This window comes from Agelaius phoeniceus, chromosome 6, assembly GCF_051311805.1.
Source record: "Agelaius phoeniceus isolate bAgePho1 chromosome 6, bAgePho1.hap1, whole genome shotgun sequence".
NCBI classification, from domain to species: Eukaryota; Metazoa; Chordata; class Aves; order Passeriformes; family Icteridae; genus Agelaius; species Agelaius phoeniceus.
In genome coordinates this window covers 19,071,610-19,096,662 of record NC_135270.1, presented here as the reverse complement: position 1 = coordinate 19,096,662, position 25,053 = coordinate 19,071,610, and the positions used below count along the sequence as shown (strand labels likewise).

The following is a 25,053-nucleotide window of genomic DNA, read 5'->3' as shown; positions in this document are numbered from 1 at the left end:
ATTCCAGCACTGCCTAACTCAGCTCTGGTCTGACTATCACAAACAGAAAGCTAAGTGCAGCCAAGCTTCATCCTGTTATAGCTGGGGATGCTGCCTTGTGCTTCCTGTAGACTTCTCCTGCTCCTTCACCAGAGGACAGGCTAACCCTACACACTGTCCCTTCTAGATTAGCCTTGTTGCTCTCTAGACCTGCTCCAGCTGAGCCTCAGCTCATTCCCTGATCATTGTGTTTTCTGGCTCAGCCCTACTGCAGCAAAGCCACCCTCCAGGGACACCATTAACTCAGTTGCAGTCTGTCCAGTGCTTTGCAACCAGCAATATCCAAACAGGAGCTCTCCTCCCATTTCTGCACAGCACAGCCAGGCTCATCTGTGTTCTCCTGCCAGCAAGTTTAAAGGGACCAGTCTCCATCTCACTCAAGGCATTTATGGAATAGCAGACCATGCTGTGAAACAGTTAAGTGCTGATTTTATTCCCAGTGAGAGCAATATGCTCAAATGCATCTCTCCAAAACTGGAGGAAAGAACAAATTGTTGATATCCATGAAAATTACAAACAATAACATATGACAAAGAATACAAGATAAAATGTACATTCAAAAGAACACTGCTGACTTGAACCCAGCATGAGACTTGGGGCAGCACAACCTAAGAAACCAGATCTGTGGGAGTCCCTAGGCCCAAAGTGACAGCTCAAATCTGCGAGTCCTTGACCAGTGCTCTGGACTGGACAGTAAGCACTCTGTAGCCTGAGATGTTAGAACAGCCTTAAATTAGAGAAAAAGCAGAAAGATTTTATGCCTCTCTTTCAATAATACTGATGGCAGGTCTGAAGCAGCATCAGGGAAGCTACCGATGATTCTTCACGAGGGGAAGGAAATGCCAGGATTTATCCAACCTAGAACTGCACTTGACTTTGGGTAGTGCAACCTGGCATTTTTAAACACACTTTTGTTTTTTCAGACTAAGAACAGCCCTTTAAATAATGTTTAGAGAGTTATGCTGAATTCAAATCTGTCTTGAAAGACTTGAATTTACTTAAATGACAGTAGTCTTTCAAAAAGCTTCCACGTAATTTTCCACCGTCATTAACTGAGGGCCATCATGGGATGGGGAACAGGAAGAGAATGGCACTTCAGTAATAAATCATTGAGCAGCTAAAAAGCAGCAAATGCTTCCAGCCTTATACAAGATATTCTGGCTGAAAAACTGGGAAGTTAGCTCAGCATGGCTCATGCCAAACACACAACAGTGCCTTATTTCACAGCTGGTCAGACCAGTTTTTAAAATGCAAATTAAAGTCACGCTTTTCACCAAACTTCAGGAGGTGTCACACTTTCACTGGGAAGATGTGAGGACTACCCCTTGGAAACTGCAAGGGAAATTTTAATTGCACTTAAATTAGAGTCTGACCCAGGAGAGGTCAAGGATTGTCACTTTTTTTTTTTTAATAAAATGAAACTAGGACTTTGTCAAAGATCACCAGTATGTAGGTGTCGTCTAAAAAGGTGCTTGCAGGTGCAGCAGGCTATTTGTTTCATGATAGCTTTTGGAGCAAAACCAAAATAAAAGAGTAATTTTTCTAGAAATCAGCTTTTTCTTTCTTCCCCACAAATACTTAGGTTTTGTTTGGACTTTTGGGAACTGGAAGAGATTTGGATTTTCATGGGGAATACAGTTTACATTTTCATGTGAGCAGAACACATCATTGACAGAAATGGCTGAACAGTCCCCACCACGTCACAGGCCTTCATCACAGGCCTTCATAACATGACTGCACCTCCACTCTCCTATCAAACACTGGTGCACAAATGGACCCAAATGCTCACACCTAGTGTTTCCAGCAGTGTTTCCAGTTTCAGGAATAAGTTATAAATAAATACATGTAACATGAGTATTAACTCATCAAACATTACTTAAGCCACTACTCAGCTGACAGACAAACACTTCAGTCTCTAAATTTCTCCACATTTCTGAAAGCTAAAGCTGAAGGTCACAAAGTGGAAGTAGAAAAAGGATTCATAAATGCACTCTAAACTTCTTGGGATTGGCAGAAGTGGCATCTGAGTACAGACCCAAGAGAATCAATGCCCAGCTCCTCAGGAAGACACAGGCCCTTGAGGAGGGAGCAGTCCCCAGGCACCATCACTCTGGGTACACAGAGGGGTCCCACACAACCCCCATTTTTCTCTGTTAAGTGCTACATGATAGCTATTGCAGAGTCCTCAGTGCTGCTCTCCTGCTCCAGGCCCAGCCGGCGGATGGACTCGCTGTATTTCTGCCGCCCCAGCTCAACAATGGCTTCGACCTCATCAGCGATGTCCTGGCGGCCACTCTCTTTCAGGGCTGTGATCAGCTTGCTCACACAGTCAGGATCCTCTGAGTTCTGCTGAGCCCATGAGAAAAGCATGTCCAGGATCTGCTTATTGAGGTCCTCTCTGAAGAAAGGAGGAAAGCCAGAAGTAACAAACATGCTCTCCTGAGCAGCAAACCAAAGAGACTTTACATAAGTCCCAGCCATGGCTGAGGCCTTAAAGAAGCCATCCAGACACACAAAGCACTCAGTGGGCCTTCCTCTTTCCTACCCAGCATACAGGAGTTGCAGTTCCTGCATGAATGTTTCTCTATAAAATATTTTCCTAATAGAAGTATCAAATTAAGGCATTCTGCTTTGGAATATAATTTCCTCACAGGAACACTAGTTTGATTATAACAAGTCTAATTCTCTCCTACTGCTTTGGCTTTTTGGTCAGATTGCACGTCCCGTGATTTACCACAAGCTCTTTTTGATTAACAATGATATTCACTATTAAAGCCATAGATCATTTCTCTTTGTAAGAGATGGAGTCTGGCCAGGAATCTGATCATAGAACAGAATAGGAATGCAACTCAGCTGAACTACAAAGCTCATCAGGTTTGTTATTTCCCGATTTCTTCAAACAAGAAAATTTATTATATAATGGCAAGAGAACATAATCAGTTTCCCATTATAAAAGGCATTCTTTTCAGAAGAGTCATTAGTCAACCCATCTTTAATCCAGTGAAACAATTACAGTGGAAGAACTTTCAACCAGCCAAGCATTGATTTATACTATTACACTGCAGATAGATGGACAGACAAATATAATGCACCACTGTTGGTTACTGTGTCCTATTCTCACCTGTTATTGTATCCTATGCGCTCAATCTGCTGGTAGGTCAGGCCCAGGTTGAGGCCGATGCTCTGCCAGTCAGCTCCCACGCGCCTAGCAATGCTCAGCAGGTTTGCCTGTGTCAGGTAGCCAGTCTCAGCATTGCCCAGGTTCAAGGGAGGGAAGGAGAAACCATACAGGGGACTGGGGTTCTCATCCAACCGGGGTTTCAGTTGCTGAGTCACAAAGAAGAGAGAGAAAGAACATTCTTTCTTTTCATAGAGGACAGTGTCCAGCTACTCAGTCTCCACAGTGAAATCTCCTTCCTTCTACTGGGAGAAAGGAAGGGTCAGGCTGTAAGAAGGAATGAGGACTTACACTGGCAGTGACCAGCAATGCTCACTGCCTCAGGAAAATATCAAATTGTAATGCTCACAGTCATAGCTCATATCAGAAATTTCCTTTCCTGCATTTACAGATCAGCTTAAAATAAGCCACATCCCTGAAGCATATTTGCCTCAGCAGTAAGAGAGCACTTAGTGTAGGTTCATAGTTGAGGTTGCATGTGTCAGAAAGGGATGTGAGATCATCACACGTGATTGGAAGGGAAGTATTCAACCTACTGAGGTATTTATTGTTTTAGGCTTCTCAAATGTCACTTAAATTCCATAAGCAAAAGTTGCATTTGTCACTGTAACCTACAACCCAGCCTTTAAAGCTCACTGCAGAATACCTGCACTCAATGTCTATGTTCAAATCCAGCATAACTACCTCATCCTATTCCTTTCTTTTCTCCTGCTGCATGAGCTGTGTGACTAAGAAATTTATAAACAAAACAGACACTTCCCTTAATTACAACAAGCTTCCTTGCGTACTACATTCTCATTTATTCAAAGGATCCACCCTCTCTGACTCTCTGACCACCCACCCAACAAGCCTGTTCTTGACAGGCAAGATGAGCAGGAGAGGTGGAGACCACTCACAGCTCTTCATGTTCTCGTTTCAGAAGAGCTCACTCACAGGGAGTGCAAAATCTCCACCACGACATGGCTGGGCAGCTATTCCATGTGCTCATTCATTGCATGTCTTCTCATGGAGGCAACAAAATTAGCTGAGCAGAAATGCCATGCTCTTACCCCATCTAGATTAATTTTTCTGTAGGAGACAACTTACAGGTAGTTTGATGGGCAGAGTAGCAAGCCAGAGGGAGTCTGGACCTTTTCTCCTCCTGCTGGCATCTTCAGGGATGCTGTCTGGAAGTGCTCCTCGGTAGAAAGAGACCTTTGCAAAGAGAAAGATTGCAGTGAGGCTCTGATTCAAGCACAGTGGCCCAGCCTATTGGCACCATGACTTCTACATTTGGGAAAGAATGAATTCAGCATTCTCATCTATCCTCAGCCCACAAATACGGCCTCTCAATTATGTGTAACTGGGAGGAGCACTGAGGTTCTGCCATAAGGGCTGGACTTTCTGCCAGCACCCCAAAAAATTAATGGCAGGAATGTAAGTCAGACAGTTAAGTGATGAGTGATCCTTCGAGATTACACTTCATGACTGTTCAGAGTTTAGTCAGTGAAATGCAAAGCCAGAGAAAGAGGGTAGGAAAAGAGTCATGCCCAGTACTCAGAGATTGTTTTAATGAATATTGTAAAAGCAATGATGAAGGAGGAAACAAGAAGTCAGTGTAACTGGTTGTTCACCTGGCCTTTTACAGCTTGGCATTTTCTGTTCACATAGGGGGAGGTCACATAGATTTCCTTCATGTTCTTCAAGTGGGAGTAAAAAATAAATGAGAGACGTCCACCCACGCAGTCAGGGCGATCTGTGCAGAAAAGCAGGAAGCAATCAACTTGTGGAGAAAAGTGTGCAGAAGCAGATCAGTCATAAAAATAAACCCACCTGGCTATTGCCCTCTGCAGGTTTACAAGAGCATGAGAAGAAATGAAAGTCTGCAAACAGCACTTTCATAAGGAAAAGTAGACAGAAAAGTTTTGTGACCAGAGAATGTGACAAGTTCAATGTCCAGGGGCTGGCTGCTGTGAGCAGTGGGGGAGCTGGAGGCAGAGAGGAATGCCATGGAGGTGTACAACCCACAGCAGAAACATGTCTAGGGCCAGAACAGGACAAGAGGGAGGGAGGTAGGAGCAGAACGAGCCCAGTACTGCCATACCCATATCAATGCTGATGCCTCGCTCAAAAGCTGCAAAAAATTGCTCTCCCTCGAACATCTCCACCATGTCAGATGGCTCAGGTCCTCTATAGCGGTCCTGCAGCTTCTTCAGCACTGGGTCAACCTGACAATGACAACAGTGTTTGGTCAGAAGCACATCTATCCCTCAACCCATGTTGCTATACCCATGATGTTCCTCTCACTTTCAACAGGGAAAACTAATTTACATGAAAAGGATGTAAACAAATGAACAAAGACACATTAAAAAAGCATTTCAGCACTGTCTCTGTCTTTTTAACATGTCTTTTTAACTTCAAAGACAAGGAGGGATTTACTTGCTACCATATCCCACTCACTATTCAAATACTTTTTCTCAGCAAAAAGACACATGCTACAACAGCACACAGCTGAGGACAACAGAAAACTCATTTTGGCTTTGTAGCCTGTGGTAACAGTGGCAGTGCAAGAGTTGGGTTAGATTCTTCTATTTGTAACAGTAAACTTCTCTCACTCCAAGACCATTCCCAGCAGGATTACAGACACACCCAAACAACCATCTCACTCTGAGTGCCATTGATGCCTCATCTGGAGACAGTTTTAGCCCACAACCCAATATAAAAAATCCTTGCAGATGTTTGTGTCCACAGGCCACTTCAATACAGGAGCATAGCTAAAGAGAAGGAGCAACCAGAGCAGAGAATTATGCAGAGCTGGATATGCAGCCCAGTAGTGGCAGTCTGCTAAAATAACCCTCAGCTCACCATGCTGCACTGCCTGCCAAGGGACACGTTCTCCACAGCTGCACACTCATGCTCACACTAATCTGAAACAACACTGCTGAGGGCTGATACCCCTAGGAAGAGGCAGCAGAAGAGAATGTGTGAGCACTTCCCATCTCCTTCTTGACAAAATCAGCCAGATTAGCTCACACTCATTGCATAAACTAACCTGATGTTGCATTAAAGCAGACTAAGGAGTGCTCATATGCTCATATGCCCATGCTTGAACTGAGAACAGTAAGGAACATAAGGAAAATTACCATTTCTAACCACTCCAGCTGAAAACAAAGCAGTGCTGCTGCCCACACCACTAGCCCCTGTCAGACAAGTGATGTGTAAACTTTGACTTAAATTTAAGGCAACATGTTTTACCTCATGTTTGCTGGAATATAACAGCATATACATGGCCAGTAACTGTGGTTCAGCTGATTTTAGCAGCCCAGTCCTCAGAGTTTGCAAGGGAGGAAATCAATGCATGGCATTTGCCACTGCATAGAATGAGTTTTTTTCTTCCCCCAGCTCCCTGTGAGTCAGTATCACACCACCAACAGTGTGGTGACACTGCTGGTCACTGTTTGGTGCACTGCTGCCTTTGCATCCTACAAAGGGAAGCCTGGGAAGCTCAGGAGCAAGGCAGTGCAACCCAGATCAGACCTTGTGCTTGGGGACACACTGTAGCAGGACTTGCTCGGGATCCCTCTTCCTCTGCAGCGCAATGAAGTTCACCTGGTACAGACGCAGCCGCTTATAGACCTTCTTGGCAATGTCTCCAATGTAGGTCTTGGTGGTGTACCACAGCCAGTACCTGGAGACAAGGAATTTAAAAAAAATGAGGGACCCTACCCAGAGAAAGGTGCCAGTGTCACACCCACATGATTGGAAAGAATGACAGGTAGAGACAAAGTGCTACACTGGGCCTAACTTGTAAAAGGAAAAGGAAACAGATAGAGTTAATGTCATGGCCTCTGGTCAGAGTGTTGGAAAAGCAAGGCAGAGGAACATCCCATCTTTTCCTCAGGACTAATCTTGCACTTACCAGGAGAAGTGAGTGACTTCAAACACTGCATAAAGATGGGTGAATTCCAGCACCACCTCACTGGTGATGTCATTCCAGGCTTGGCCCTCCAGGTCACCATGGAGTATATGCAGCCTTGACCGATCTAAATTCAGCCCTAAAGACACCAAAGATCACGAGATGCTATATGCAGCAGAAACTTTTATTCATGGCTTTACAAACCCAGCCACAGGTTTGGGTGATTTACTTTTTAAAGACACTGAGTAAGGGTTCACAGCCTTCTCTTCAGCATCCAGAACTGAACTTTGGTCAAAGAAGAGCAGCAATAAAAGGACCAGGCTATCCCATTGCTTTCGGGATATTTTGGCAAAATATGCAGAGTTAAAATGATAGTGTGCTCATTTCCACCAACAGATTCATTAGACAATTCTCATCACTAAAATCTAGGTTTATTAATTAAGTTCTACCTCTTTCTAATGTACATCTTACAGACTTTTCAATCCTGATGCACTTCAGGCATACAAATACCAGGTAGTGTTATAATGAAGGCCATGTATTTCTTTACAAGAAAACCAGGAGAGGTCAAAGAAAATAGGAGAAAATAGGAAGAAAATAGGAGTAAGGACAAAGAAAATACGAGTAAGGACACTCAGGGTACTCAGCAAACAGGAATCCTTGGCATGACTGAGGCTGTTTTTAGCAGAGTAGGATGTGGCATACAATCATATATTTCTAAATGCAGTGGTTCAGCACCTGATTCATATGCAAGGAAAAGAGAAGGCAGACCCCTGGAGGCAGCATGTTCATTTCTTGCTTCAAGCTATTCCCAGTCATGAATCAAAGCCCTTTTACAATGCATCTCCTCAGTGGGCAGGAGTGCCTCTCCAATCCACCATAGTAAAACCAGCAGTTAAAATACACATGTGGTTTGGCAAAGAAATCCTTTTGCCAAGACCATTCTCCCAGCTTGTCTGTGAACCCCAGCCCTGATCTGATGGACCTGAACTACCTTCAGCTCCCACCGCTCTGCACCACCACGCAGTCAGCGGACACGCCTTGCTGTTCCTGCAGGAAAAGCAGCAAGCTTTATTAAGAACAGCAGAGACAAATAAAATTCTCTCTTGCCCTTTGTTGTTTTCCAAATACGGCATTTCCCTTTGTCAATTTTGGGAATAAACTGACCTGTGACCCCGGGTGGAAGAGGCAGCTGAATTCTCACTGGCTTGAGAAAATCCACCGTGGAGTCCTGGGAGAGGTAGAGTAGGGGACTGGCTCTGCACTCTGCATGGGCTGTGATTTCTTGTATCTCTTCTGCAGAGACTGGTAGCACCTGGATGTGGCAGACAGCACAGTGAGCAGAGCAGTCAGGCACCAAATTCCCCCACTGCTCACTCAGTCCCTCCAGCACCCAACAGGCAAATGCTGCTCTTGCTGCAGGGCCCACTGAGAAATAAAGCACAGTGAACTTCAGATGAAGTCTGGCAACCTGTCGGGCTGGGATGGACTTAAAGTATTACAAGAGCATCTAGCAGCTCTACAGAACAATTCATTTTAGTGGGGTGATTTTAGAGTTAGATCCAAATTAGATTCCCCCACCACCCCCAATTCTCACTGAACTGTTTCGTTAGGGTCAATTTTGCAAGGGAAAAAGAAGCAAAATCTTTTTGTGTTCCCTTCATAGCAGCTACCCACTGGTCTGCTGAAGATCCCTTTCCCACACAGGGCAGCACAGAGCAAGGCCCACGTTGCATGGAAGTGAAGAGAGATGGTGATCTGAGATGGGTCAGCCCATGAAGCAACCATGTCTAGACATGAATTACCCTAGGGCAGACATCTCTGCTTGATTCTGTACTGAACATGAGAAAACAGCTGCACCAGAGCTCACCAAAAAGCATGCATACCTGCAGCTTGACACTTCGAGGCTCTTTGGTGACTCCAGGAGGAAAGATCACTTTGATGTTTGGATCCACACTGGAAAAGAGCAACGTCCCCTCTGCTGGCACTTTGCATTCATTTTGGACAAGTCGAGACACAACAAGGAACCAAGAGAAGTGAAGGACACAACAGCGGGCCACACACTTCTGTGATAGAGGACAAAGAAGAAAACATATAGGCATATAACTTAATACAATAAAGGCAGGAAAATAAGCACCAGCCAAGCAGAAGAAAGTACTAAATCAGGGATGAAACATGGCAGGATGCAACTCATCAACTTTCTCCATGAGAAAGGAAACTTGGAGCTGAAATCCACTAAATTTTATTGCAGCTGGTCAAAACACAGCTCATGAGATGTTTCAAATAGGTTCACTCTTGGCTGGGCACAACCAAAGAGGGGAACAGGAACAAAGTGTGTCCCTGGTAATTTCAATCTGCTCACCTTTGATTTTCTTTTCTGCTCCACTCTTGTTTTCAGATCATTCCAGCTCTGCCCACTGAAGGTCCGAACTACCACCTCATGCTGGTGAGGGCCTTGAGGTGAGATATATGGCATCCAGATCTGCACCTCCTGGCAAAACAGCATTCCTGTGAGAGACACCAACTAAAAGGATAAAAGCAAGGCCAGCTCTGCTGTGCGGCTTCCTATGCAGACGAGGCGTGGCAGAGCATGGCCTGTATGCAGGGAATCAAAGAACCTGCTCTGCCCTGCTGTCTCCAGGGAGGCGACAGGAAATGTCAGATCTGCTACGGACTTTGATGGTAGGAAAGGTTCAACAGCTTCTGAGCAAAAAGGGCAAAGCAACCTTTGCAGTAAGCTGCTGTCAGCCATGAGGGGTCTGGTAGGTGGTGTAGACTACTCCCCAGCTTGAATGCAAACCACACAATCAGACTCTTAGAGAAGGATGCAAACCATTCTCCTTCCAGGCTAAGGCCAGATGCTGGACTTATCCTCTGGTAGAGCAGGGGTGAGTGAGAAAGGTTATAGCTCAGCTCAATCAGGAGCAGTGGGCAAGGCAAAGGTGCCAGATCAGCACAGTATCAGAGAAGCTGGCTGTCTCCTTTCTCTCTGCAGCAGGGCTTCTTTGAGAGAGCGTCCTGCAGCTACTGAAAAACACCACGGATGGGGGTAACTGTCTCACAGGTCCCAAAAGACACTCTCAGAAAATTCTACTGAGCTACTGCAAAGGCAGATTCATCAGGAGGTGACCTGGGGGTATCCTCACCTGCTGGAATTGGATGCCATGAGGCTGCAGCTCCAGGACTCTACTCAGCAGGACATCATGGTGTCTCAGCTTCACCCACTGCGGATCCGGTGTGAGGGATCGGAAGTGGATCCGCAGAGGAGCAGAGGCAGCCCCCGGAGGAAAGTAGAAATGGATGCCACAGGCCAGGACCACTCTGCAGCCTTCAGAGGTGACAGTAAAGCTTCCAGAAGACATGTATGAATTTATGACATTGTGCAGTGACTTCAGCCCTCCAAAAATCGACAGAATAATCTCATACTTGTATTTCACTGGCCTGCTAAGACTATAGGCTCCTATACATTCCTGCAATACCCACCATGCACCTTGTCTGTAATGTAAATTCTTAATAACAGAGGCTTACCTGCCCTCTTCTGATGCAAAGAAGAATCTTTTTAGCCTTCTGGTACTGGATTTATCTGTGGCAATAAGAAGATTTAGGTAGGAGAAGGAGACAGACATACTCAAACCAAGGTAGACAAAGAAAGGCTGAACGGTTTTGGCTTAATCCTAATCTGACAGAAGTCGTTAATGGAATCCTGGTCACACTGCAGTGGGCCCCAGAACACACTGCAGCAAGAGGATGGCATGTGGCCTCGAGGTCCCAGGACATACTAAAAATGCTAGCCCTCCCCCAGGGAAACTCAGAAGCAGAGGGAATTTGAAAATATTTCAGTTTACCTCTGCAGCTCTCAGGGCCATGTTTGATTGCCTGGGGCCACCCTGGGAATCAGTGCTTGCTCTTGTGAACATAAGCACCACTGGGAAACCCTGCTCAGATTCCTGCTCATTTCATCACCTTCCTCTTGGACTAAGAGCTGTTCCTCTGCAGCCTGTGAACCTCAGGAAAGCAGGAGGTAACTGCTATGCTGAATGACCCCTTGCTGTTCTCTGAGGTTCTAGCATGAGCCACCACAGCAATAGAGCCATGCACCAAGTCCAGGAACTGGTGCTCACCTCTGCCAAAAAGACTGGACCCCTTTAAGGACCTCTCCTGATTTGTTTCCTGTGAGTCCCATTTTCACTTTCACTGTAAAACCCTACCAAGAAAGTCCAAATCCAGGGACCACTGAGCCCTTCAGACCGGGATAGGCCTCATAAAAACATAACTAATACTGTCTGTATCCTTACAACTTAATAATTATTTCAGAGAAAGAAATGCTGATCTGACTCCCCCCTGCTTGTCTTCTCTAATCCAAACCCATCTACACCATGCTGGGCTGAGTGAGGGAACAGCTGGGCAGAACACACAGCAGCAGAAGCCTTGCAATTACCAGCCTGCGGGGATGGTTCCGTTTCTCCCAAGGGATTGCCTCGGACGTGCACGAACGGCAAGGCCTGGATCTCAGCAGGGATGGCACGGAGGCAGTTGTTCTGCAGATCAAGCCTGGACAAGTTGGGCAGGCTGGCAAGAGAGGCAGGGACTGTCACCAGGAGATTGCTGTGGAGATGCAGCCGACGCAGAGACTTCAAATTGGCTGCAGGTTGGAACAAGAAGTGAACCCCCATCCGTGCTGTTAATTGAACTGCATATCAGCTTGAACCCTCCCTCTCTCCTCAGCCCATGTAAACACACACATAATGAGGGAAAAGCACAAAAGCTTAACATCCCTTTAGCTCACAAAATAAAGGAGTGCAAGGAATTAGCTGAGAGGCAACACAGCCTCCTCTGTCCTCTCCTTTTCAGCTACAAATAAGACAGCTCTGTCACAAGTAAGACAACCTCAGTCACAACGTAATAGAGGACCCAAGAAGCTGGGCAGCCAAAGTCACAGCCCAGTTCTGTGGACTGGTCCACACTGGACAGTGTGATTTCAAGCCCAGATTTGCAACCCATCAAACCTCATCTCTTCTGCTACCCAAAACCAGCCAGGGCAGATCCTCAGTCATTGTAAATTGTATTGAAATCTTAGCAGTGTCACTGATTCACAGAAACAGAGCGTAGTCCAAAGAGTTGTTAATGTTCAAAGGCACTGACTGAACCAAGCACAATCCTTCTGGATACCCCTTCCATTTGGCTCCAATATAAAATGGTTTATGCTAACAACTCTGGGGATAGAGACCAAGGGTCTCAGAGGTTGTACCAAAAGCTTGGCAAGCCCATGTCCTTCTCTTCCCCAATAAAATACATACCTAGGGAGTCTGGGATGCTCAATAAGTGATTCCCAGAGAGATCCAGCTCTGTGCAGTTGCGCAGATTCCCAACTTCTTCAGGGAGCAATTCCAAAGCATTTTCTGAGAGATCTAGATCCTGCAGCATTGACAACTCCCCAATGCTCTGAGGTAAGTCCTTCAGCTGATTTTTCATTGCAGAGAAGAAAGTCAGTTTGCTCAGACAGCCAAAGTCCTCAGGAAGTGTCACCAGGCTGTTGTGGCTCACCAGGAGCACACGGAGGCTGGATAGGTGGAGAATGCAGCTTGGCAAGGTGGAGAGTCTATTGAAGCTGAGATCCAGGTGGGTGAGACACCTGAGGTTCCCAAAGTCTGGTGGCAAGCTTGTCAGGGAGCCGTGCTGATAGGAACCAAACTCGTCCCTAGTGTGGCCACCTGGGTGGAGGGAAGTGGAAGAAGAGGTCAGTATGCTACCAGGAGAGCTCACCAGCCTCATGTGAGACTCAGCACAGAGATCCACAAGATTGGGAGTTACTGATAACAACGAGCAGGACTAATCACAAAGTACTCAGAGAAGTGAGTTTTCTGCTCCATGCCTCAGTTTCCTGATCAGTGAAAGTGGTGTAACAGTGAAGAGCTGTCATGAAATCAGGAGATGCCACAGTGAACCACTACAGCTCTGCTAAACAGATCTGGAGTTAAGGCTCAGAACAAGCCGGCCACGCCACACATTTACCACACTTCAGCAGGGTGGCCCATACACCTCCAAGATCCCACTCTCCTTCTCCACTTCTTCCTCACTACCAGTGGCCAACACACAACACTTTATGGATCAAGGAAATAGTCCTTGCCCTCAAGAATTTATCCATGCTGCTGAGAAGCAAACAGCCCTGAGGACTGAAATCTGCCCTTGCAAGACTGGAGGGCACACCTGAGGAAAGAGCGGTGAAAATGTGGGGGGGGGGGAGTGAATAATGCAGTATTTTGTGGGGCAGACAGCACAGAGAGGGAAGAATGAAAGTTCTGTATCCCAGCTTGTGACTCTCAAATTAGAGAAGGGCTGCACCCCTGGAAAATAACTTGAGCAAACAAAAGGAAACTTCCAAACTTTTCCACTTAATCATTGTTTCATACTCCTCCTCTACTGTTTTCTATTTATATCCATATACAGCAGAGGGCACCAAATATTTATTTTTTGCTAAATAATGGTACAAAATGAGAATGACCAAACAGGCACACTGCACTTAGTACATAAGACTTTACTAAACTACTTTATTGCACTTCAGGATTCTCAGGGTGTGTGTACATCTCACAAAACAAGACTGATAAAAGGTACTGCTGTTATTGCCACCTTACTAAAGGGGGGGAAAGACAAATCAAATTATTCATATGAGAAATTTGTGACAGATATAGAAACAAACATCAGACTTCTCAGTTTTCAGCTGGAACCCTGAATTCTGCCCCCAAACTTCCCCTTTTTGTTTTTATTTATTTTTAAAATTCTACCTCCCAAAGAGCAAATTATTCAGTCTGATACAGAAATTATACAAATTGTATTGATATCCTACCACAATAAATAGATGAGACAGTCAAATAATGATCTAATATTTATAGCTCTAACAGTTATTACACTTGGCCAAATTACCTGCACAACCTGTGTCCTACTTTAGATAAAATGTTGGAACAGCCTCTTCTGGTCTGTCTTGAACTTTGCTAAGCCTACAGTCACTGACAGTAAGCAAGGATTAAGCATGGATTGATTCAGACAGAAACACAACAAATACAGCTTATTATACTCTCAAAAATGAAATAGGGGCTGGACATTCACCAAAAGATTCAACACCATTCAATCCCCCTCTTCTTGCATAACTCCAAAAATGCTCTTCTTCTAGAGAATGGCTACAGAAAATGCTGCAGCATCAACCCAACAAGACTCCAAAAACCCAGTCCCCAGGCAGCTGTAAAAACAAAGGGAGGAAATAAGAGCCCAGAAGCTGCATCTTGTTGAAATCTGCATTCAGCTCAGAGCAAGGTTGAGCCAAAGCTGAGGTAAGGGGCACTGGAACAAAACACTTCCAAGGGCAGTTTGTCCAGCAGATATGGAGAAAAGGATTAACAAAAAATCTGAGCCTAGAAAAGCTGGATGGTGATGGGCCCCAGAATTTACCTTTAAGCACCAGGGATTTCAGGTGCTTCAGATGAGGAAGGCTGTCCAGGGTGGTGTCAAGGAGGAAATCGTTGCTGCTGAGCCGGAGGAACTCAACCTGGACCAGCTCTCCCTGTTGCTCCTTGAACAGCTGGAGGAAACGGCCGCAGCCATCAGGATAAACATCCAGGTTCAGTCTGTTGTCAGCAAGGCAGGAGCCAGCCAGGGCAGGAGCCCCCAAAGTCCCCTCCCCGCACTCATCCCTGAGCCCCAGCAGCTCTGCCATCTTCTGCGTCTCATCCACAGGGTCCAGACATGCTCTGACTTGCCAGGCAGGCAGGCACTGGCAGCACCACAAGGCAGCTGGGACAAGGAGACGAGGAAAGATGGCTCTGAAAAAGAACACAAGCGCACAATGAAGGCTCCTGCCCCAATCCAGAGTGGCTGGAAACAGTTCATAATCACAGCAAGATGGTAGGAAAGATTACATGCATGTTACTGAAAGCTTTGGAGGCAGCAAGCACAGAAATGCAGCATGACAGATGTCACAGAGCCTTCTCCTTCTACAGAAAACCTCTGAATTTTTCCAGCCAACATCTCAGCAGGGAGTGGAGCAATTATGCACCATCAGAAAAGACCACTATTAAATTAAAAGACATAAATGTAAACGCCTATGCCTAATGCAGATTTCAAGGTGCCTTAGTGGGAAGCTTTACAAATAGAGAAGAAAACTGGGGCAGGGAGGACTGAGCCAGAAGCAGAGCCCAGAGGTGGCTAACAGACTGTGACAGGTCCAATCGAACCCGGTTGTGAAACCCAGTGTCAATGGGATAAAAGCAAATGGACAAAGGGCAGCAGAGAAAATGTGTCAGAGCCAGCAACAGGGTTAGAAAAGGCATGTTGGTGGTGCAGGAGCAACACCTTCTGAGCTTGGCAATTAAACTAGCTTATGGTGTGAATATCAGGAGCTCTTTGTAATCCTTGCCACGGATCAAATTGGTAAACAGAAGTTTCCTTTGAGTGATGCAGAATTAGAACAAACTTGGGTCCAATGTCCGAGGCCAGCAGGTCAGAAACAAGATAACGCCCCAGCAACACTGTGAAGAGCAGTGCTTTTACTGTTACCCTGTGGGACACAGCGGCACTGATGCTCCTAAGGCACAGTGTGGGGGAGGATCATCCCCTGAAAGGGCAGAAATGTAAAGGCAAGAAGAAGAGGAAGCAGAACCAGAGGCAGCTCACAAATTGTGCTGCATCCTTGTTAAATCTGGTTTGTGAAACTGAGTGCCAATGGGATAAAAGTGAAACTACTTTAGTATAAAGGTGAGCATTTCTTACAAAGACATGGTGCACAATATGTACACAGTCCCCTTACAGACATGTATGAAAAAAGTCCATCAGCTATAGCTTTGTAAAACTGTCAGTGGTGAAGATACCAGAGGGCAGGTCCAGAAGCCACAGAGGCAGCCTCAGGGCCAACAAACACGGATAGATGTGGTGCCACAGACACTCTGAAACACACACCTGCACATGGACACACTCACGTGCACATGGACACACAGCCCTTCACATGGACATACACCCCAGCACATGGACACACACACAGCCCTTCACATGGAGACACACCCTTGAACATGGACACACAGAACCCCATGCATGGACACACACTCCAGCCCATGGTCACACACCCCCGCATATGGACACACACACAGCCCTTCACATGGACATACACCCCAGCACATGGACACACAGAACCCCATGCATGGACACACAGCTCCGCACATGGACACACACACAGCCCTTCACATGGACACACAACCCTTCACATGGACACACAGCCCCGCACATGCTTACACACACAGCCCTTCACATGGACACAGCCCTTCACATGGGCACACACACAGCCCTACACATGGACACACAGCCCCACACATGGATACACAGCCCCGCACATGCTTACACACACAGCCCTTCACATGGACACACACACAGCCTGCACATGGACACACAGTCCTTCACATGGGCACACACACAGCCCTACACATGGACACACAGCCCCACACATGGATACACAGCCCCGCACATGGACACACACACAGCCCCGCACATGGACACACACAGCCCCGCACATGGACACACACACCCCCGCACATGGACACACAGCCGGGCCGGGCTGCCCGCAGCCCCCCGTGCCCCGGCCCTGTCCCCCAGGCCCGCTGCCCAGGCCCCGGCAGCAGCCGCAGCCGCGCCCGGTGCCCGGCCGAGCACGGCCCCGCTCGTCTCACCCCTCCGCACCGGTCCCGGGCGCTTGGCAGCCGGGGCTGGGCTGGGCAGGGCTCTGCACGCCACTTCCTGAAAAGTTCTCGGGAGCTGCGCCGCGACCCGGGGCGGGACGGGACGGGGGAGGTGCCAGAGGCAGCGGGACACGGGCCGGGGCTATGGGGAACCGTATCCAGGTGTCCTGCTGCCACAGCAAGGGCACGAAAGGAGATTTTCCCCACACGGCCACGGCCCTGGCACCGCAGCCGGTCCCGGTTCGGCTCCCCTGGGCTTCAAGGGAGCGGGAGGCACGGACAGCTCCGGGTGTTGTGCTCATTCCATACAAATCCAGGGAGAGAAATGGAGCAGGGGCTGCGAACCTAAGAGGGCGCAGGGATGGGGCTGCCCTGAAGGGAGGTTTGTAGCCAGGTCGGGGTGAGCCTCTTCTCCCAAGCAACAAGTGACAGGACAAGAGCATGTGCTCTCCAGCTGATGCCAAGGCTCAGGGTGGACGTCAGGAAGAATTGCTTCACAGAAAGGGTGGTCAGGCATTGGAATGAGATGCCCAGGGAAGTGGTGGAGTCACCGTCTCTGGAAGTGTTTAAGGAAAGACTGGATGTAGCACTCCGTGCCATGGTCTAGTTGACAGGGTGGTGTTTGGTCATAGGTTGGACTTGATGATCTCAGAAGTCTTTCCCAACTTACTGATTCTGGGACTCTGGATGCAAGCTGCACATGGCCCTGAGGGAAATTTCTCTTCCCAGAGGTAGGAGACAGCAACCACCGACTACTGCTCCAAGCTCTGGCTCAGTTATAACACACTGAGCCTGGCTGTTTTCTGAGAGCACCTGAGCTACCACACTGGGGATCGCTGGGGCACCCCCAGGGCAGCAAGGCAGGGACAGCCACAGCCCACACACAGCCCTGCTGCTGAAGCAGCACTCTCGGTTTGTTTGGGTCCAATGGGTTTCAGCACAGTGTTAACTTTTTACTTCCATTCCTTTCCCCAGTGCAAGTGGGGAGCACAAGTGAACAAGCACAGGTGATGACTCCCGTAATCCCATGCCACAGGATTACCACCTCCCAGTCTCCCAGCACAGGAGAGCAGCCTTGTCCCTCCTATGGAGCCTTGCCTCAGTGTGCTGTCCCACAAGTGTGTTCTGTCACCCAGTGTGGAAGAAGCCAATCTACACATGGAGTTGAGGTATTTCACAAATATTTCATTCAGATTGGAAAAGACCTCCAAGGTCATTCAGTCCAACCCATGACCAATAGACCAAGGCACTAAGTACCTACCAGGTCCAGTCTTTCCTTAAACAGCTCTAGGGAGAGTGACTCCACTGTGCCCTGGGCAGTCCATTCCAATGTCTAATCTCCCTTTCTGTGAAGAAATTCTTCCAAATGTGTAAGCTGAACCTTCCCTGACACAGTTTGAGGCTATGTTCTCTTGTCCTCTGCTAATTGCCTGGGAGAAGAGGCCAACCCCTGCCTTTCTACAGCCTCCTTTCAGGTGGTTGTACAGAGTGCTAAGGTCATCCCTGGGCCTCGTTTTCTCCAGGCTAAACACCCCCAGCTCCCTCAGCTACTCCTCACAAGACACGTGCTCCAGACCCTTCACCAGCTCCATTGCCCTTCTCCGGACACATTCCAGCACCTCAATGTCTGAATTGAAGTGAGGGGCTCAGAACTGGACACAGGGCTTGAGGTGTGGCCTCACTTGTGCCAAGTACAGAGGGATGATCACTTCCCTAATCCTGCTGGCCACTCCAAGATCATCAAGTTCCACCACCAACCAAACACCTCTGTGACAACTAGAGCAAAGCTAACTGGTATGTCCTGTTGTTCCCAGAACACCTCCAGGGACAATGGTTCCACCACCTCCCAGGGGAGCTTTTTCCAACGCCTGACCACCCTTTCCATGAAGAAATGCAACAGAGGCAGGCACTGGCTTTCTGGATTCATCAACCATTGCCCATCTCTGCACTGATACGAAATAAACAAACATGAGGGCTCTGTGCGTGGAGCTGCCTTGCGTGCACCTGGTGGCAGAACCCAGCTCATGGGACAAATGGAGGGACTGTGCTGACCCTACCAGGCCAGGGCAGGATTACAGAGGTGGAGGGCAGTATTAAGCTGTGCCAGGGGAGGTTTAGGTTGAAGATCAGGAGTAATTTATCCACAGAAAGAGTGATCAGGCCTTGGAACAGACTGCCCAGGGCTGGAGGTGCAGTCACTGTTCCTGCAGGTGTCCAAGGAAAGACTGAATGTGGCACTCAGTGCCATGTTCTAGCTGACAGAGTGGTATTAGGTCAGAGGTTGGACTCGATGATCGCAGAGGTGTGTTCCAATTTCCTTCACTCTGTGACCCCGTGATTTGGGGAATCTCCACCATCCCAGCACAAACAACAAGGCCGCACAGCAGGCCCAGCATGGGCAGCCCAGGCTCTGCACATGCGCCACCGGCCGCGCTGGCGGCGGCCGCGCCCGCGGCTCCCCATTGGCCTGCGCGCTGCCCGACGCTCCGGCCCAATGGCAGCGCTCGTTGTTGAGGGGTGGCGGGAAGAAGGCGTTGCCGAGGCCACGCCTCTTCCTTTCGCCGCCGCTCTGCCCTCGCGCGCGCACGTCCCAGGCCGCTGTCCCGCGCCTCCGCCACCGCCCAGGTAAGCGCGCGGCGCGCCCCCCTCCGCGGCAGTGGTGCCGTCCGGCCCGCGCGCGCCAGCCCGCCGCGGCCGCGGGACTCGGGCGAGATCACTCGGGGCCGGGGGGGGGGGGGGGGCAGGAGGAGAGAACGGCGGCGGCCATGTGCTCTCCCGACCCGCGCCTGGGCCGGGGCTGGCGGAGGCACGGGACGGGACGGGCTGAGGCGGACGCCAGATCGGCAGTGCCGCGTTACTGCTTCATTTCGGGAGAGGTGTGCAGTGCCGGCGCGGGCGGGAGCGTGTGCGGGCCCCGTGGCGGCACCGCCTGCGGAGCGTGGCCTCGCCGGCCGCGGGCCCTCCTTTGGAAGCGGAGCCACAGGATTGTGGCTCGGAGGGAGCAGGGATGGGCTCCCTCCGAGCACGCGTAACTCGGCCATGCTGAAACTCTCCTCTCCTGCCTTGCAGGATGCGTTACGTCGCTGCTTACCTGCTCGCCGTGCTCGGGGGCAACGAGTCCCCCACGTCCAAGGACTTGAAAAAGATCCTCGACAGCGTCGGCATCGAGACGGACGATGAACGCATGAACAAGGTGGCGTTGCCTCTTAATTCCAGATGTCCCAGCCAGCACCAGACATTGGAGCTCTTTCCTTGGCTTCAGTGTTCCCGTTGCCTCCCTATTGATGTACTCTTACGCTATTCAGACGCTTGGTGATCCTTACCAGTGTGAATTTCAACACTGCTGAGCCAATCATAAGTTTTTACAACTTTTGTTGAAAGTCTGGCTTTCCTACTCAATACCTCTGCAAAGATATTGAGTGTATTCAATACCTCTGCAAAGGTCTCTGTCAGTTGTTGCTGGCTTCTGGTAGTTCAGGCTAATCATTCTCATTGAGATGGTGGCTGCATATTAGGATGCAGTTAAAATGTTCTGACATGGTGCATAGTCTACACTGAAGGTTCACTTCTTATTTTTGATCAGTATCGATTCAGAACTTAAACTTTTGAAGGCCTGATACTCAGTAATACATTCTTATATAGTGTGCTGCAAAGGAGCATTTGTTTCCTCACCAAGAAACATAGGCAAGTCCTAACGTGGAGATTGAAGGTATTTGAGGATAATATATAGGAAGGCTTTGGAAATTACTATGAACATAGTTGTGTTACAAAACAACTTCTAAAGAGTATCTTAATTAGAATGTTTCTTGTGATATAATAGATCTTCAGCATTGTGGACCTAAAAATAATTGGTGATGGGGAAAAAAACCAAGAACAAATAAAATGATCTTATCACTTGTCACATATTCCTATGTGAAGTGTTTCCAGAGAAGTACAGATGAAAAGAAACTATTTTCCAGTATTTTACCATAGGCCCAACAAGATAGAGGGTTGGCTGAGCTGACAGCATCCTTACTATGGTTTGGAATGTTGGTTTGAACTCTGTGGAGCTCCTGTTTAAATGCCAGGTCTTTCGGTTTTGGCTCCTTTAGGGTTAATACCTTAATGGATTAATTGCTTTCTTTGATCCTCCAATATTCAGAAAGCTGTTCTGGAATCTGTATTGGGTCATAACTAATTTTTTGATTTTCTGTATCTTAACCCTGTGTAAATGTAGTGAAGTCTTAGAAGCATCTTTCTCCTGGATGGAGCAGTCATGCAGGCACATGGTTTCACACATCCCACACTCTGTGTAAGCAGAAGGTGCCTGTTAAAAAGCTCTTGCTAAAGTCCTTAGCTTTGGCCACTAACTCCTCATAGCTGGGACTCACCAGTAAGTTCTGGAGCATTATTTTTAAGTGCTTGCTTTAGCAGTTTTGGGGTTTCTGTTTTGCTTTTGTCATCTCTGGTTATACAACAATGGTCCTAAAATTAAAGCTGGAACTCTGTGTTCCAGGGCAAAGATACAATAGCTTGGCTTTTAACATGTGGTAGGGCTAGGAATGGGACCCTGTGGTTTTGGGTCCAGAACCCAGTGCTTCAGAGTCTCCCAGGGGCCATTAAGCAAGAAATGTAAACAGTCCCTCAGTGACTTACAGTGTTGGTGGGGCTTCCTAATTGGTTCCACAACATCTCTGTATCATCTTTTTTCCAAGTTCATTTGGATTAGTTATGAATTCAGTAACAGATTTCATGAAAATGCTTAAAGTACTAAAGACTTAGCTGAAGTTTTCATGTAGATGTTCTGTTCCTGGTACTTAGAAGTAAGGAATTTTGGGGCTAGATAAGCAGCAGTATGGAAGAACTGCATATGATGATTTATCAGTACTTGTTTAAATGTAGGTTGTTCTTATGCTGTTTGGAAACTCTAACATTGTAAATTTTACTTACAGGTTATTAGTGAGCTGAATGGAAAAAATATTGAAGATGTAATTGCCCAGGGTAAGTAGAGTCTCCGAGTGACCCAGGTAATTGCTTCTGTTCCTTTGATAGCCTAGACCTGAGAGTATGGAATTGCTGCCAAGTCACAGACTCTTTGTCTGTTCAGCAGTGTGGATCACAGGTGGATTGAGTGGAATCAGGTCCATTCTAATTCCCTGCAGGTCAGTGCCAGTACCTGCTGGGTTTCGCTTGTGGACCACATTAAACTGGAGAACTGAAGCATGTATGAGCTTACTGGAAGTCTGCTCATGATGGAGTTTTCTGGACATGTTGATAAAAGACTGAGCTGTCCTTCAGGGTCTCTAGGAGATGTTTTGTGTTTCACCCACTTGTGTGCCCCAGTGATGTAAAGCCAGAGGAACAGGCAGTTGGCAGTGGGGTGCAGCTCCACCCTCTGCCATGAGCACAAGCCTCCAGTGCACATCTCTTGTAGAGCTCTCAGAGTCCAGCATTTCCTTTTCCCTGAGACAGAACTCTGAGGGCTGATTTCTGTAGAAATTTGTGCTCTTACTGCGGCTGGAACTTTTTACATGAATTGACTGGGTCATAGGGCTGAAGTAAAGCAGAGCTGAGGTAGTGCAAAGGTTTCTGACTAATGAATTTTAATTTTTTTGCAAGTGTACAGGCACAAGGGAATTTGCAGGCATATTTTCGTTTAAAGGTAGCCAGAACTTTGCCTAGCCTTGCTGTCAGGAGCAGGCACTGGACATTCTATCCACGTGGTTTGAAAGACCTAAGAGAGCTATTATACTCGCGGTTACAACACACTTACGCTCTTTCTGTAATACTTTAAATAAATCGTTTCTTAGAACATACATGCATATGAAACATGTTTGTTTACTTTGCTAGTTTAATTAGATCTTGAAGTAACAGGGAATTATTTAGAAACTGATTCCCAGAAACTGGAATACAGGCAAACTGTGTATGTGACCTTTGAATGCCAAGGGAGCCTTGGTATGTGAAAGGCAAGAGGCCAGAGAACTAGCTGGCTTTCCAAATACGAGCAGAAATCAGAAGTCTCAAAGGAGATGCAATATAGGGTTCATAGAGTGCTGAGGAATTTGTTTAAATACTGTACTCTTTGCCATAAATAAATCAATCTTTCCCTTTCTCTCCTGCAAGTGTGATCCCGTTATGCCCTCAGAGTTCTCTTTACTCTTAAAGGGGGGAAAAAAAAAGGAGCAGGAGAATCCTGTGCTGCCATTGTTACTTTTGAGGTACATTATCACTTTCTGGGCTACTGTGCTATTCAGAGAACCATGTGGGTGTGCGAAATTGGATGTGTTTGCTGCTATTTTTATGACAGCTTTTGGAAGAAAGACAGGGACTTTCTGAACAGAAGAAAGCCTACTAATAATATGCTGCCAGTGTTCTTGGGATAAGCCGTTGTGAATCTTAAAACTCCTGAGTGTTTTTCACAGAACAGTTTATATTTATCATGAATACAGCCTCTTGGTCCTTTCAGCAGATTAGTGACAGGTTCAATCCATAAGACAGGATCAGTTTTTTCCTGCACTTGTCCATTTCCCCTACCTTCTGTACTTGGGATGAGCTGTAAATAAATACTTTCTCTTGTGTCCCATTCAGGTAATGGAAAACTTGCCAGCATGCCTGCTGGGGGAGCCGTGGCAGTCTCAGCTGGAGGGGGCTCTGCTGCTCCTGCCGCAGCTGCGGCCCCTGCTGCCGGTGAGTGAGAGTGGAGAGGTGTGGCTCCAGGGCAACTCCTTTTGTCTCTGGTAACAGCTTAACAGCTGAGTCAACGTTTCAGGGCTTCTCCACTTCAGTTCATGTCAACTGAACAGTTACTTTTCCTTTGGACAGTCAGACGCATTTGCTCTTGGTCTGCCTTAGGATTGCAGTTCTTGCTTAGAACCGAGAATCAGAGACTTGGTGGTGTAAAGCACATCCCTGCAACAGTAATGTCAGTTCTGTGTTATTGGTTGCTGAAGGGGAATGAGATAAACCCTGGAGGCTCCAATACCAGTAGGCAGCAGAGCTGAGAACACCAAAACTTGTATCTTGAAAATCTGTGGTGCAGTGTGAATACTGACTATTCACTTGGTCTTTTTTTTCTTCAGCTGAGGAGAAGAAGGAAGAGAAGAAGGAGGAATCAGAAGAATCTGATGATGACATGGGATTTGGCCTCTTTGATTAATTATTTGTTATAGAGAAGTTATTAAATTTCTTTGTTTTAAATGTTTTTGTGTTTATTATTATTACCATACAAGTGCTCTTGGATTCAGCTGTTCTTTAAATAGCTCTGACACAGCTTTGATTTTTATCTCTGTGTGTGAATAGGTGTGTGAATTTTCTGACAGACTGTAAGACTCAGCTCTGTGAGTACTGAGGAAATGGCAAAGCTTGTGTGAACCTGGGTGCTTGTTTTGACACTGCTGTTTCTTAAACAGTGTTTGGAAACGGAATCTTCCTGATAATAGCCACCTCCATTCTGTTTTGCTCTCAGTTACTCAGTGAAGTGGCTCATCTATTCAGCAATAAAAGGACTTTGTTTTCCAGGATCTGTTTATTTAATTCCAAAATGTGAAACTGAAAGAACAGCAGGCCTGAATTAGGCCAGTAGCATAATTTCAGAGCTAATTATAGTAATTTGGTTTTTAAATGTTTAAAAGCACCAATTTCGTGACTGTCAGATTTCCAAGATCTAGGGACAACATCGATAAAATGGTTGACTAGGATTTCCTGGTACATCCATATGCTTAACAGTCTAACCAGAAAAAATCCTAACTGCATCCTGCTGTCTGTAAGACACAGATCAATGCAGAGGTGCCCTTCATGCTGAACAGCTGTTCTGGGCTATCAGGACATAAATTGTACCTTGATCTGAACAAAGAAACATGAGAATGGTGTTTTCGGAGAACTGAAACATCTCTGGCACGCCAAGAACGTATCAGCTTGAGAGAAAGGTAAATTTTGCTTTATTAAGTGTCTACTGCTAGAAGATGGTTTTGGCAGGCAACTTAACATGGCTTCTTGTGGAAGTCATTGTAGGTAGGTTGAGTACAAGTTGCATGTGTGATGATCTTGTGATTAAGTCTGTACAGATAGAGTCCAGAAGATGCAGTGTGTATACTGAGGAGCTTTTCTAATGTAGTTTTTTTGGGGGGGAAAAAGCAGTTGCTGATACAGCTGTGTTCATGTGAGTCATTGGACAAAGCATGGAAAGTACTTCTGGGAGTAGAGATGGGTGAAATCCAAGTAGGAAAAACTATTGTATCTCTGGTGTACTG

The 25,053-nt window shown here is 47.1% G+C and overlaps 2 protein-coding genes and 1 non-coding gene across 4 annotated transcripts; 2 read left to right on the top strand and 1 right to left on the bottom strand.

Moving 5' to 3' along the window:
• Window positions 1-443: 443 nt before the first annotated feature.
• On the bottom strand, window positions 444-16,856 carry PIDD1 (p53-induced death domain protein 1). 2 transcript variants are annotated; one of them, XM_077179956.1, is made up of 16 exons: window positions 16,817-16,856; window positions 14,553-14,923; window positions 12,407-12,820; window positions 11,548-11,751; window positions 10,638-10,692; window positions 10,256-10,457; window positions 9,472-9,600; window positions 8,996-9,175; window positions 8,277-8,424; window positions 7,116-7,251; window positions 6,734-6,884; window positions 5,301-5,424; window positions 4,831-4,952; window positions 4,304-4,411; window positions 3,161-3,366; window positions 444-2,437 (listed from the first exon to the last, which is right to left on the bottom strand). In XM_077179956.1, exons 2-16 carry the CDS (start codon window positions 14,815-14,817, stop codon window positions 2,200-2,202), a joined length of 2,682 nt encoding a protein of 893 aa, XP_077036071.1. In that variant the 5' UTR covers window positions 14,818-14,923; window positions 16,817-16,856; the 3' UTR covers window positions 444-2,199. The 2 variants fall into 2 exon arrangements, with proteins under 2 accessions (XP_077036071.1, XP_077036072.1); XM_077179957.1 differs by having other exon boundaries at window positions 16,827-16,854.
• Window positions 16,857-19,323: 2,467 nt separating this feature from the next.
• Window positions 19,324-24,001, top strand: RPLP2 (ribosomal protein lateral stalk subunit P2). Its single transcript, XM_054635559.2, has 5 exons — window positions 19,324-19,450; window positions 19,895-20,018; window positions 21,757-21,805; window positions 23,393-23,491; window positions 23,884-24,001. Exons 2-5 carry the CDS (start codon window positions 19,896-19,898, stop codon window positions 23,958-23,960), a joined length of 348 nt encoding a protein of 115 aa, XP_054491534.1. The 5' UTR covers window positions 19,324-19,450; window position 19,895; the 3' UTR covers window positions 23,961-24,001.
• On the top strand, window positions 21,944-22,076 carry LOC129122290 (small nucleolar RNA SNORA52). Its single transcript, XR_008534560.1, has one exon. It is a non-coding gene; the product is annotated as a small nucleolar RNA SNORA52 (small nucleolar RNA).
• Window positions 24,002-25,053: the final 1,052 nt, after the last annotated feature.